Here is a 14,486-nt window from a genome sequence, read left to right as displayed (position 1 = left end):
TTGTCCTGCATCCTCATGTTTTAATTCATAAGGACCCTCCCTACAAGCGAGGCATTTTCAAACACACAAGGAAACTCGAGTTCAGAGAGACTGCTTATCTTGACCACGGTCACAGTTAAGGATGGGTGGACCCCCTTCTGGCCCAGGTGGTCTGACCTGAAACCACTTGCTCTCAGCTGTGTTGGGTTGCTGGGCTAAAATTAATTCCTAAGACAGTTTGGAACTCATGGTTTGGCCATCCCCATCCCCTGGGGAAGCCCCTCCAGCCCAGGGCAAGAGCTCGTGAAACTTAGAGATGTGTTAGATCTTGTGCCACACACTCAAAGGTGCCACTATCAGGGCAAGTGAGCAAGACACTAAGCTCATGGGAATAAGCGAAGGTCTTTGATGACCCCCGCTGGCATGGCAGCCTAGCCACGACCCTCACCAACTGTCACTCAGGTCATCAGGAATGAGCTCCTACCCCTGCCCCCGCCCCATGGTCACTTTTCAAGAACCCCTCTGGTCCCCTCTGTCACCTCTTACCTGCCAGCCTGTAGCACCCCAGAAATGCTGAAGAGCCCGAAATCCGTGATGACCACTTTGCCGTTGTCATAGAAGACATTCTTTGATTTGAGGTCCTTGTGAAGGATGCCCTTCGCGTGGAGGTAGCCCATGCCCTGGAAGATGAGAAGACGGGGACTCATGAGAGGCGCACCCAGCACCTCCTTGTCACCCCTGCTTGGATCCTCAAGGGTGGCCGAGTGGAGGGTCCACCCACGGAGCTCAGGGGACCAAGGGTACGCAAGTCACAAGCCCACCATCACCCACAGACCCCTGCAAAGCCATCTCCACGGAGCCACTCTGCTTCCTGAAGAATAAAGAAAGGGAAGTGTATTCCAGAGGGAAAGAGCGGGGACACCACAAAGGATGGGGGACACCAGAGAAAGGAATCCCACCAGCCATTTCCCCTCAATTCCTTCTTAAAGGGTCCTTGCTCCTCTGTTACTCAGCCCACAGCCCTGAAGAATGACCTGAGATACCCACGGGACCTTTCAGGACCCCGCATCAGGAACACACAGGGAAATCTACCAGCGATTCAGAGATTGTTTTGACTTATTTTTGCCTTGCTAAGCAGTTTATCATGTCTTTATTTATGTCTACAGATCATTCCTACCACTTCCGATGGGAACTGAAAGCCTGGATGCAGCCCCCCAATAAGGCACCTGTCGGGAGACTCGGGACGTCTTATCTGATTTCATCTAAGACAACACTCAACAACTTGATGTTTTTTTGGACCACAGAGAGACAGATGGCTGGGTGCTCATAGGAATTCCAGGACTCCAGTATACCAGTCCCTAGTGGTGATGGGTTGAATCTGAAATGTCCCTCACTGGTATATGTTTTGAATGCTTGGTACCTAACCGGTGGTACCATTTTTTTTTTTTTTCAGAAGGTCTTGGGAGGTGGAGCCTGCTGGAGGAAGTGGGTCACTGGGGGCGGGCCTTGGGGGGAATGTTATCCCTGCCTGTTTCCTGTCTCACTTTCTGCCTCCTGGTCTACTGTGATGTGAACCATTTCTGCCCCATATTCCTGTCATGAACTGGGCTGCTGTGCCCTGCCTTTCCTACCATCAGCTGCTTCTAGCAGCGGACTCAGAAGTTTCTGATGTACTCACTACCCAAGAGAACTGAGTGGCTTATCTGTACCCACGGGCCATCACCTGTATGCAGGGATCATGACCATGAGGTACCAGCCAGAAAACAGAGGTTGAGGCAGTATTCCTAAGGGCGCATCTTCACAGATCTTTTGTACATACCCCCCGGGGGTTTTCAGACTAAATCTAACGTCTTTGAGTTCCAGACTGTCAGGGACCAAACATGGACCATGGAAAAGTACTAGCTAGGCCAGAGAACAAGCCCCTGCCCTAAACCAGATGTCCCCAAAGATAAAGAACAGGTCAGGCAGGTCAGGTAGCATAGCAACAGGACAATGGGCCCTGACCAGTGAGTGACCTTACCACCTAGCAGCCTCACGACTTGCAGACTTGCACGTAGCCCTACACCTGCACGTCCCCCTTCACCTGCACGTACGGCACATCGTGCACCCCTTCCCTCCTTCCTGCCCCCTCTCATGCTATATAAGCCTTGCTGAGGAGAATAAAATTTGCAGCTTGATCAGAACCCTGTCTTGCTGTCGTCCTTTTGTGTCTTCCCTGTCCCTTTCATTCTTTCCCGCAGGTGGGTCACCCCCGTTGACACCCCGCTGGCCGGGGCACCAGACTTGTGGTCTAAACCGCCGGAGCAGGCCGGGTCTTTGTAAGGTCCAGGTAGGGGCCCCAGAACTCACAGTACCTTCACAATTTCTTGTGCGATCTGCCTGGTTTTGTTGACATCCAGGACAATCTTGGCGTCCCTCACCACAGAGTAGAGCGTCCGTCCCTTACAGAGGCTGCAAGGCAAAAGAACGGGGTCAGTCAGGGAAATGGCTGGCCGTGGTGAGGAAGGCGGCCCACGACAGTCATCAGAAGTCACGAAGAACCGAGAGGATGTGTCACCATGGCGCCAATGTGACCTTCCTGGGCCTTGCGCCCGACCCCAGAGCTGGTTCTGGGTGGCAATCTGCAAAGTTGTCTTTGTAGATCCCTTAGTAATATCAGATACTTCCTGTCATGTCGACCCCTGCCAGATCCAGCCAGGTCCAGCAGTGTCTGTGGTGGCCATCAGAACGGCCTCTCATATAGTGGAATGCTTAGTCACCGGAATGGAGAACTCTTGGAAAGCCTTAGAAAGGACTAGGAGGTGTGGCCTTGTTTGAGGAAGTACGTCCCTGGAGGTGGGCTTTGAGGTTTCAAAAGACCATGTCAGGCCCAGGCCCACCCCACCCCATCTCCGCCTAAGGATCAGGACGCAGTCCTCAGCAACCACGCCGGTGTCTGCCTGCATGCTGCCAGGCTTTCTTCCGTGATGATAACGGACTAAACCTCCGAAACTGGACGCCAGCTCCCAACGAATGGCTTTCTCTTGTAATAGTTGCCTTGGTCACGGTGTCTCTTCACAGCAATAGGACAGTGGGAAGACAGTGGGCCTGCCTGTCCCTCAACCTAGGGTCTCTCTCTCTCTCTCTCTCTGCATACAGTGCATGCATGTTTATGTGTGTGTAAGCAGTTGCACGTGTGCATGTACAGGTGCACATCTACTTGTGTGCACACGCACATGGGCATCAGACGACAACTTTGGCTGTCATTTCTCAGGTGCCGGACACTTTTGTTTTTTGAGACAGGATCTCACTAAGTAGACTAGGCTGGCTGGTTGGTGAGTCCCAGGAACCAGCCCTTTCCTGCCTCCCTAGCGCTGAGATCGTATGTATCTTTTTTATACGGGTTCTAGGAGATTGAACGCAGGCCCGCAAGCTTCTAAGGCCAGCACCGAACCAAACGAGTCATATTTCCAGCCTCCCTGGCTCTTTTGGAGACAGACTCTCACCATATAGCCAGGCTATCCTGTAACTCACCGCATAGCTCAGGCTGGCCTTGCTCATGGTCCTCCTGCTCAGCCTCCTAGCTGCTGGGACTGCAGACCTGTGCCATCATGCCTGGCTCCCATCCAGCGTCTCAAAGGAGAGCTGTCGCAAACCAATAACTCCTGGGCCCTCAGACGCCACTCAGACGGCACTGTCTGCCATCTGTCCCAGCTGGGAGTCCCTGTGTGGGGACGGGGATGAAGGAGCAGTGAAACTGTGACTGCTGGGCACTGAGCGCCATCAGCAAATGGTCCATTGAGCCTTTTCACCGGGGGGGGGGGGGGGGCGTGTCAAGAGGACAATGTCACCCAATCAGGCACCTGCCTAGATGGAGGGTGCTCAACCCATTTGCAGCCTCATTGAGTTTACTTCAAGGGCTGGTAGTTGAAGATGAATTGACGGGATGAAAGGACATTGTGCGGCAGCGGCGACACCTTTTCACACTGCAGTCTGCCCGTCCCTCCATCTCAACGTTCCTGGCGAGTTTATCTCCTGATGTATACAGAGCAGGTGCTGTGAGGAGTCACCCAAGAAATGAGTGAAGTGAAGGAAGGAAGGAAGGAATGAGTTCTGTATTCACTAGAGCGTCCCCAGTCCCCAGAAGCCAGCATTGCCTAAAAGAAGTATGGAAGTCATTATGGTAATTAATTTTCCATCTCTATAAAATTAACAGCTTGAATGCCTTTCTTTTCATTTATAGCTTTATTGCTAAAGCACTCCGGGCATGGTGTTTGCCCGGGCTTTGTTTCAGGCTGGACTTGTATTCCTGGGGTAGAAGTAAGGGTGATGGTATGAGGAATCCCAGTTCAAATCCTGACTCTGCGTCTTGCTTACTGAAAGGTCTTGGGATGGGGTCACTCAGTCTCTCTGGGCTAGAGTGTCCTCATGCATCAGAGCAAACCTCCTTTGTAGATTAATATATGGACCGAATGAGATAGAGTCCCTCCTGGCGTCTGGCATCTGAAGCGAAGTCCATCCCCACTGGTTAGGGGACAAGAGTCACACCCTATGGAATTAGGCTTCTGATCTGTCCCATAGTAGCCATATGACCCTGAGTCCTCATAAAATGGGGGCGGCACTTCCTGCTTCATCAGGATTCAGGTGTGTAAAAATGTAGGTGCTGCTCCATGTACAACACACAGTAGGTCCCCATGGCCTTTACAATCGTGTGTGCAAATGGAGAAATGATGTATCTGTCTGTGGATCACTTCTGCCTGCCCATCTGTCTGCCAACCTGCCTCTCTAGTGTGCCCATCTGTCTGTCTGTCCGTCTGTCCATCCACTCACCATCCCAAATGCTACCTAGAGGCATGATCTTCGAGGAAGATTCCTTTCTTCACCTGCCCAGGGCGAGGTTTCGAGAGCAGCTGACTCACAGGCGGTTTGGTTCACTGAGCCAAGGTCGCCCGGTGCATCGGCAGGAGGCAGTCTAAGATGAGTCAAGGCTGCCCCCTCTTTGCGGCACAGCGGCAAGTTTGCCGGGCCTCTGCGGCAGAGGTGGAGGAAGGGCGGGCCGAGCGAGCATCCAGTTTTGCTCTGTCGACATTTAAGTATCAGAGATGGAAGACTGTGGGTGGATTCCCTCCCCTGGATACCTCGTTCTCCAGCGGCCACCTACACTCATTACAGACCAGAGCTCTCCCTGAGGCACACAGAAGAGCAAATAATTGCACCATTCTCCAAGACTCCCAGCATCTACAGCTCAGGGTGACCATAGGAAACCCTGTCTTTGTGCCTGTTCCTTCCTGGCCACCATGGACAGGGTCTGCTTCCTGTCTTCACGATGTTAAGTAAACGGGGCTGCTGAGCAAGTAGCAGTACTGGCCACAGTGGACGCCGGTGCAGCCATGATTTGGCTCATTTACAAATGCCAAATATGCAGATGATGCCTGGATACATGCCCAGCAGACACATACCCACACTTACCTTCAAATACGAACCACAACATCATAAGAGTCTAATAGTAATGCTTCTACCTTTACCCCAGACTGGGAGCAATTTGTCAGGGCCTTAAAAACTGTGGCCTTTATATAGTTCTTACACTGATACCCTTGACCCCCAATGTGTGACCCAACAGAGGTGACGACGGGATGATGGGAGAGGACCCTTAAGGAAGTTTCCCCAGAGAGTTCGTGACTTCACACTGTGCAAGAACACAGTATGAAGGTGGCAGTCTGTAACATGGGGAGTCCTTGCCAAAGCGGGCCTGCCCTGGCCTCTTAGTCTCAGACTTCGGCTTCCAGATAGATGACAAAGTTTCTGTTCTTTATAAGCTAACTGGTCCACGGCACTTGGTTATAGCAGCGGGAGCTAAGAAACAACCCGTGTTCATCAGCAGACACTGGGGACACTAGGAAGGAGCCACACGACAAAACATAGTCACACCACACTGTGTAAAACAAGCAGATGGCAGAAGGCAGGATGAAGCTCACGGGGTGGGAGCCAGCCTCAGGAGACTGCCGGAAGATTCTACCACTGGCCTGTGTGCTGGAAGCCAGCGGAGTGATGCCAGTGTCTGTGTGTCTGTGTGTGTTTCTGAGTATGTTTGTCTGTCTGTGTGTCTGTGTGCATATCTGTCTCTGCGTGTGTGCATGCGCGTGTATGCATGTGTGCATACGTGTGTATGTGTGTGTCTGAGTGTGTTTGTATGTCTGTGTGCATATCTGTCTTTGTGTGTGTGTGTGTGTGTGTGTGTGTGTGTGTGTGTGTGTGTGTGTGTGTGTGAACATCAGGGGCTGGGGCCAGCTAGGCTCCACATTTGTCTCCAGGAGCAGATAACACAGACAACCACTGTGTTGTGCCCTGATGAGACGGACACCTTGGCAGGTACATCATCACTTGAAAAAAAAACTTTAAAAATATGTGAGGGAAATTGGGGAGATGGCTAAGTAGGTAAAATGTTTGCCTTGTAAACTCAAGGACCCAAGTTTGATTCCCCAGAACCCACACTTGTAATGCTGGTGTTGGGGAGGCAGAGACAAGCAGGCTCCTGAGCTTGCTGGCCAGATAGTCTAATGGAGGAGGCTCAAGCCAATGAGAGACCCTGTCTCAAAAGAACCAAGGTGGACAGCTCCTACCCAAATTGACCTCTGGGGTGGCTGAGGTGAGAAAATCCAGTCAGCTCAAATGTCTACGGAAGCGTCTGGCTCTGAGGCCTTAACAGCTGCTTCTGGGGTAGGAAGTGAGGACGGGAGGGAGAAGAGGTGAGTTTGTTGAGTGCATCCTCGGGACGAGTGTGACCTCTCTGAATCCTCCCAGACTTGCAAGGTCTGTCTCTGTCACCTTCCTGTTTTATAGGACCAGATGCTGAGATCCAGGGGGGGAGCACAAACTCACCCACACAGCCATGATGTCAACACACACATAGGAAAGAGCCACTCCCACGCACAGTTGAGGTGTCAACACACACATAAACGTCTCCCAGCTTTTCTCCCACTGAGTGAGTGCACAGTGTTTCGAAGCCATTAGAAGGGCCGGGCATCTGGAGGGCAAAAGATATCACCTGATCCCACATCTCTACGGTTATTTACAGCCAGCTTTGTGACATCTGAATTGACACAAGCCACGGTATCCTCATCTGTAAGATGGAGTTAACACATGCTGAGGGCCTTCAAGGCAGCCAGCGTCTGTCATGGTTAGGAGGGGCGGTGTTCTCATTGGTGTTTCAAAGACTCCGAGATGCACGTTCATATGTAACATCTCAGGAAGCAGAGTGTGTCTCGCCGTGAGTGGCAGGGCAGAGTAGCATTGGTGTCGTCCATCTTTCTTGGTGGCGCATCAACAGCGCATGTTCTGAGGGAGGGAACCTTGAGTCTCTGCAACGTGGTCTCACCTCTACTTCAAAGAGTGTCCAAGAGGATTTGTTGTTGTAGTGACTGAGGAGGGACCCCAGGACTCCATGCAGGTCAGACAAGCACCCTACAACTGAGCTATGTCCCCAGTTCTTGCCTTTTTTGACTTTTTATTTTCAGCTAGGGTCCCCCTAAGTGGCCCAGGCTGGCCTTGAACTCCCTCTGCAGGCCAGGCATCTCCCTGCCTTAGTTCCTCAAGTAGCTGGGATTATAGCCTTTGCCACCAGGTCCAGCTGAGATGATTCTTTACATTTGGAAAGTTAAAAATTGCATTTATTAATTGCACACAGTATATTTTGATGAATATATATTGAAGAATGACTAATCCAAGCTTATTAGCATATGTACTCTAAACATATTAATTTTGGGCTGAAAATAAACACTGTTCTTAGTGATTATCGCATATATAAGCATACCAACCAAAGTTACCATGACAAACAACGGACACCTTGAACTCGGTTATAAGAAATTTTGTGTCCTTAGACCAACATCTCTCCAGTTCTCTCACCTTCCCCTAGCCTCTGGCCAGTCCTCATCCCTTTCCTTTTCCAAGAGTTTGAATTTTTTTCCTCTTTTGCTTTAGTGTAGGAATCCAACTTCTGCATGCTAGGTAATTACTCTGCTGCTAAGGGACATCCCCAGCCCTTGGATTTTGAGAAAGCATCTCTCTGGGTAGCCCAGGCTGGCTTGGAACTCCAGATCCTCCTACCTCAGCACCCCCAAGTGCTGTGATTACAGACGCACACCACCACGCTTGGTTGAGCTTGGCTTTTGAAGGCTCTCCATGTAAGACGACATGGTAGTCATCTTCTGTGTCTGCCTCCATCCACCAAGCATAGCGTCCTTGGGCTCATGGCTGTTGTTGTAAAGGGAAGAGTCTCCTCTTTCAAAGGCTGAAGAGCATCCCTTTTGTTCACCAGAAGACTGGGGTTGGTCCCATGTTCTTCCAGTTCCATTTCTGTTGCCGTGACACCCTTTATCCTGCTTACAAGTCCAGGTCACAGTTCCTCACTGAGGAGTGGTCAAGGAAGAAACAGGTCACGTCATACCCGCCATCATGGGTGGGAAGAGGAGAAACACATCTTGCTGGCTACTCAATTCTCTCTACTCTTACAGGGTCCAGGCCCCAGCCCGGGTGCAGCCCACATTCAGGGTGGATCGTCCCACTTCAGTTAGCCATCAAGGCAACCCCCACAGACATGCCCATGGGTCAACTTGTTGCTGACAAGGCCCTCATTGCAACTTTCTTCCCAGGTAAGTCTAGGCTGTACCAAGTTGACAGTTAGAACTAACCAGCATTCATGTCTTGGCCAATGCTGCCAAGAACATGGCTGTGTCAATATCTCTCCTTTGTCCGGAGCTGGTACTGGGATCTGGGCTTCTTGGATCGGGCCCTTACGCTCTAGGAGCCCATCTTTTGCTCCACGGCACCTTCCTCTGAGACCCCGGTGCACATAGATCTTCAGTTAAGTACAGCTGTGACATCTCTACCATTATCATCAAAGGCAATGAAGATTAATGGAGTCTGCTATGCTCGGGAGCATTAATATGGAGGTCAGTACAAGGTGCTTCAGTAACTCATGGGCTTAACTGGTTCTCCTTTAGTGTCTGAGGCGGTGTGGGTACACACACACACACACACACACACACACACACACACACACAAACACACACACACACACACACACTCACACACACATACCTTGGTATCTCTGAGTAACACTTTCTCTAAATAGAGGCACGAAGACTAGTGTGTTGCCTTCTCTCCAGGCCGCCCCACCCCCTCTAGCCTGGCCGCTGGCAGCAGCCCCAAAGCTGCCTGGAACTTTTAATCCAAGAAGTACAGCAAGCCTTTAGCCAAGATGGCTCTGGAGTGGAAAATCTGTGTTGTGTGTCAGAAACGAGCCAAGCCCATCCTGCAAGGTCAACCTTTAAGGGTCTCTGTCCGAATGGTCTCATAGACACAGATAGGAGCCACGACGGGTTGACTTCCTCTCTCTGTGCCTGACTCCTCATCACCAAGCCCAAGGGACCCAGAGCAGGTGTGGATGATGGGGGAGAGAGAGGATGGTGCTGGTCTTTTGGGGGGTAACCACCTCTGAACGCTAACACAGTGATCCCCAAACCACAGTGTCCCACGGAGTTGGCAGGGCGTTGCGGATGTGACCGATTCAAGGTGAGGTGATGGGACAATTCTGAATCGTGGTGGCTCCAAAGGGACAGAAACAAAGAGGCAGGGGCAGCTCTGAGAGTTGGGGGGGGGGGCAGAGAAATGCATCACGAATCTAGACCACCAGCACGGACTCAGACAGTTCCATAGGATGCACCACAGTGCCAGAAGCCAGAGAATCTGGCAGAGGGTCTCTCCCAGGAGCACCTGGGAGAACACAGCCCTGTCCACACTGGGATTTTAACTCATAGAGTCTCAGGATTTTAACCCAGGGAGTCCCATTTGGACAGCTGACACCCAAGATAGATTTTTACTCTTTCAGTCTCCAAGTTTCTGGCTATTTGTGACAGCGGCAATGAGACACTCATCCAGCAAGCAGGTAGTGCTGATTCGTGGCACCCGGTAGCTGTCCTCTCTGGCCAGGGCATGTACTACATGGGTCGTGACTCTTAGATATTGATAAAAATTGTCACCCCTGGGGCTGGGGATGTGTATGGTTCAGGTGATAAAGTCGCCTTGCAGAAGGCCACTCTGGGGGGGCCACCTTGACACTAAGAGATTAATGAAGAAGCTGGGCAGGTAACAAAAAAAAAAAATAGGGAGAAAGAGTCCCAGTTGCCAGGCCACCAGTGCACAGCCCTGAGATAGGATGCCACCTAGGGTGTTTGAGTAACCCAGTCAAGGGCAGGCTGCCTAAAGCTTGTTTCAGTGTTGAATTTTCCAAGTCAGGGCTAGGCGGAACAGTCCCGGGCTCCCACTTCCTTGAGCTCCCAGGGCAGTTGGATTTTTTAAATCAATTGTTATTTTTAAAGCTCCGCAGCTGTCAGGGAGATTTACAAATGTCTGCTGTTCGCTCGACTCAGCATCCTTGCCCCAACTTTGCAACACTCGAGTCCCATTTAATTGTCCCACGCTCCTTCTCCCTCCCCTGAGCCAATAAATCATATTCCAGGCAACAAGTCCGCACACTCCATCAAATTCTGGCCTCGGGCAATCTCCAACTTCCAAGTCTTCCATGAATCTAACACTGAAGATATTAAAACCTCAGGACTCTGGGAGTTTATAATAATAATAAAAAAAATGCCAGGTTAGCTGCTTATAAAAACGGGAAGTACCGACGGTTTGTCATCCGCTTAACCCAGAGTGTGCCTAGGAAATGAAGAATTATGGAGTTTCATTAAGGAAGGGCTTGCTTGGGGGGGTAGACTTACGTCCAAGCTGGGCAAGAAAAAAAAAATTGTGCCGAAATGAGCTGAGGCTAGACCTCAAGAGAGAGAATCTTGGATTTGCAAGTAGGAGCCAAGTGTTGTGAGGGGTTGATGCACATGGAGCCAGAGACTGACATCGGCTGTCATTCTCGATGTTTCCCCACCTTACTTTGTGAGGCAGGGTCACTCACTGATTCGGCTGACCCAGCACCAGATGTGTATTTAGTTCCAGTTGTTTACACAGCTGCTATGGATCCCAAATTGGATCCTTATGTTTGTGCAGCAAGCAAGTACTTTCTCCCCTGGGACACCTCCCCTGACCCTGGAGCTTAGCTTTTGATAACTCAGCTCTGTCTTGCTCTCCTCCTGCCAAGCACTGTTGCAGACTCAGAGAGGGGAGGCAGGAACAGGGAGACTCGCATTCTCTGTGGGCTTTCTGTTGTCCGTCTTCCTAGGGCTGGATCTGAGATCTCTGTTGAGTGGCCAGAAGTTGGCTGCCCTGACCCTTTAAGGCCTGAGATGTGTGGTTCTGGCCATCCTGCATTCTCCTCGCCATCCTATGACCCGGCACTGTTGGATACTTGGTGACATTCACTCTCTCTGGTCTCACTTGGATGGGAGAGAACATTCAAGACCGGAAAATGCCATCTGGGAGGTGAGACCTCCCGCTCACTGGAGATCTGCAGGCAGCAGTAGCCTTTTGTCACCCCGAGAGGCCCAGCACAGTCTGGGACACAGTTCAAAGGCATCTTGGGATGTGCTCTTCCCTGAGCCCAGATCCTTACATTCTCAGCATCTCCAGGGTTAGCCTGCATTCTTATCTAGGATCCTGCCCATCACGGCTACTACAGACCCACTTGCTGGACCAGCCAGTCTCTTGTAATGGACTAGGTTTGAACACTCCAGCTATCTGCTATATCCCCTCAAATTCACGTGTTCTAAGTTTAAACCCCTCAACCTACCCACGAATGGTCTTTGGGGGTGGGGCCTTAGGGAGGAATTAGGATTCAGTGAGGCCATAATGTGGGCCCCTGTGTTGGTAGGTTACTACAGAGGGAGCGATCAGAGACAACACACCTGCTCTGTTTCTTATGGTGTGCTCTGCATTGTACAGTATGAAGTCCTCATCAGATATGGGAAGCACACTACCGGACTTCCCATCCTCCAGAGCCCCGAGCTGAATGAACCTTTAATCTCTGTAAACTTCCCAGGTGGAAGCATTTCATTACAGCGATGAAAAATGCAAGAGGACAGTATTTCAAAAAGAAACCTATCACTGCCTCCTCAGACCGCCACACAGAGAGCTAGACGCCCCGCCCCCCAACTCCCTAACGGATGCAGAAAGAAATACAGCAGGAAAAAGCGCTAAAAAACAGAAATCAAATCCCGAGTTTGATATTGTGGCCGACAGAAGGCTCCACGGTGGAAGGCGCTGCTTTCTGTAAAACGAATCAAGCTCGGCAAGTGAGGGCTTGGAACGCGCTGGATTTCCCCTCAAATGCAACCGCGGTGTGTGCGGCTACAGACAAGAGGGGAAGTCCTTGCTCAGAGTGGAGAGTCTCTCGAAGGAGACAGGTAACAGATGACAGCAGACTAGACTGAGAGAAACAGAACATGCTTGGGGGAGACCCACTGACAAGGTAGTCAGGGCTGGCTGGTGGAGAGGCACAGTGCGGGCCCTTCCTACCTCCTGCCGCTCCAGGGCAGGGACTCTGCTGACTTGGGACCACTTCTAATCAAGTGTATGAAGTCTCCCCAAGAAGGTCAGGAGCATCCTATTTGGGGGGACAGTAACCTAGGGCCACCTAGACTGTCAGGGACAACGCAGAGGCTTCCAGGCAGTGTTCATTAGCTGAATCATCTCATTTAATACATGGGTGGGAATGTGTGCACTTAAATGTGCGTGTGCGTGTGCATGTGCGTGTGCGTGTGCGTGTGCGTGTGCGTGTGTGTGTGTGTGTACGTGCATGTAGAGGCCAGAGGATAAGCTCTGGTGTTGTTCCTCAGAATTATCCATTTACTTCATTTTTAAATTATTTTATTTTATTTTTTGCATTCTTTTTCTTTTCTCTCCCTCCCTCCCTCCCCCTTCCTCCCTTTTGAGACAGTGTCCCTCATTGAACTTGAAGCTTGCCCTTCAGGTTAGGCTGGCTGTCCAGCAAGCCCCAGGGATCCCCCTCCCTGTCTCTGCCTCCCAGCACGCACACCTCACCCGGCTTTTTCCATGCGTTCCCAGGGATGGAACCCAGGTCCTCACATTTGCGAGGCAAACCCTTTATTGCCCGAGATGGCTCCCTAGCTCCGTGTGATGCTTTTCCTGGAGCTCTGAGATTCTATGACTATTCCCACAGGACAGATCAGGAAACTGAGGCAGCAAGCCCACCTAGTTCAGAGCAGAAGCTTCAGAAAGAGAAGCCCTGGTAAAACTGTCCTGAGTCTCCAGGGTGTGTGATCTCAAACATCAAGTCACCAGAAATCTCTGGAAGCCATAGGGCTCTGTGAAATTGGGAACAGGTGTGTGTGTGTGTGTGTGTGTGTGTGTGTGTGTGTGTGTGTGTGTGTGTGTGTGTGTGGCGGGGAGGGATGATAACACCCACAGGGGAACCACGGGCTTTGTACTTCTATCCTTGTCATGAGGTGTGCTCAGTGTGAACACCCTCTCTCCTCAGCACTCACCAGAGATGAAATGAGATAAAGCGATGGACTCCATTATTTGGAGGCTTCTCTGACAAGCCACAGAGTTTCTTGTGGCCATCTTCCCTAGGGCAGGGATGCTATTTACAAAGGGCACATTTGTGTGCAAGTCAGGATCCCCTCCCGGCGCCACAGGAAGCAAGAGGCTCCGGATGTGAGTCCGGACCTTGAATCTTCACATCTTTCTAGGACTTTCTAAGAGCTCCGGGGAAGGGTGATTTCACAGAGGAGCGGCCCCCTGATTTCAAGAGTGTCACCCTGGGAATCCCATTCTTCCACTGAGCTCAGGGGAGACGACCTTCCAGTCCTAGTGAGTGTTCCAGCCTCTGTGATGAATTAACAACAGAGGCGCCTTGACGGGAGGAAGTCCAGCATGGCGGGGAGGCGGGGGATGCTCCACAGGTGCCAGTGGGGACATGGGGCACAGCAGATCAAGAAGCAGATTGTTCTGGCTGGAACCAGAAGCAGACATCACCTTCCAGGCCTGACTCTAATATCTGTCTCCCAAGCCATAAGGTCCTGTGCCCATCAGGGCTGGCGAGAGCTGGGTACACCACCAAGGTACATCTTATGTGTCTATCTTAACACAGGGTCTATCTACATCATGAACGGAGCACAGTGGTGTTTCCTGCCCCCCACCCCATCAGGTACCACAGACAACTAGAGGAGCAAATAAATGTTGGCCCTGTAGCCTTCCAGGGCTGGATATGGAAACCCTATGAACATTTGTTGTTGGCCGGAGTCAAACGTCTTTTTCATCTGAACAGTAAACGGAACCGCTGTTTTAAAAAAATGTATACATCTCTCACCTAATTTATATGCATTGAAAACCCACAAAGAGGACGGATCGCAGGGTATTGGCCGGGTTATCTCCGAGTGCTGGGACCTGGGGCTTTGCACATTTTCCGTCTGCTTATCTCTCCTTTCTAATTTCTCTCCAATAAACTCATGTTACTTTTATAAATTGAGAAAGAGGGCGAACGGAGGAGGGAGGAGGTGGGGAGGGCCTCTGAGTCAGACGGAAGTGAGACCAGCATGTGTGTTTGCTCTGCAGCCAGTTGG

General features: G+C 51.1%; 1 protein-coding gene across 2 annotated transcripts in view; it reads right to left on the bottom strand.

The window, feature by feature from the left end:
• Ksr2 (kinase suppressor of ras 2) overlaps positions 1 to 14,486 on the bottom strand; it is a 382,945-nt gene that overhangs the window by 28,208 nt on the left and 340,251 nt on the right. For both annotated transcript variants that reach the window (XM_028878818.2, XM_028878819.2), the window contains exons 15-16: positions 2,334 to 2,430; positions 526 to 659 (exon numbers count right to left, since the gene is read on the bottom strand). In XM_028878818.2, the coding sequence (XP_028734651.1) occupies positions 526 to 659; positions 2,334 to 2,430 (231 nt within the window). The remainder of the gene's footprint in view (positions 1 to 525; positions 660 to 2,333; positions 2,431 to 14,486) is intronic.

This window comes from Peromyscus leucopus, chromosome 23 (genome assembly GCF_004664715.2).
Source record: "Peromyscus leucopus breed LL Stock chromosome 23, UCI_PerLeu_2.1, whole genome shotgun sequence".
Taxonomy (NCBI): domain Eukaryota; kingdom Metazoa; phylum Chordata; class Mammalia; order Rodentia; family Cricetidae; genus Peromyscus; species Peromyscus leucopus.
This window is presented reverse-complemented; position numbering and strand designations above follow the sequence as displayed.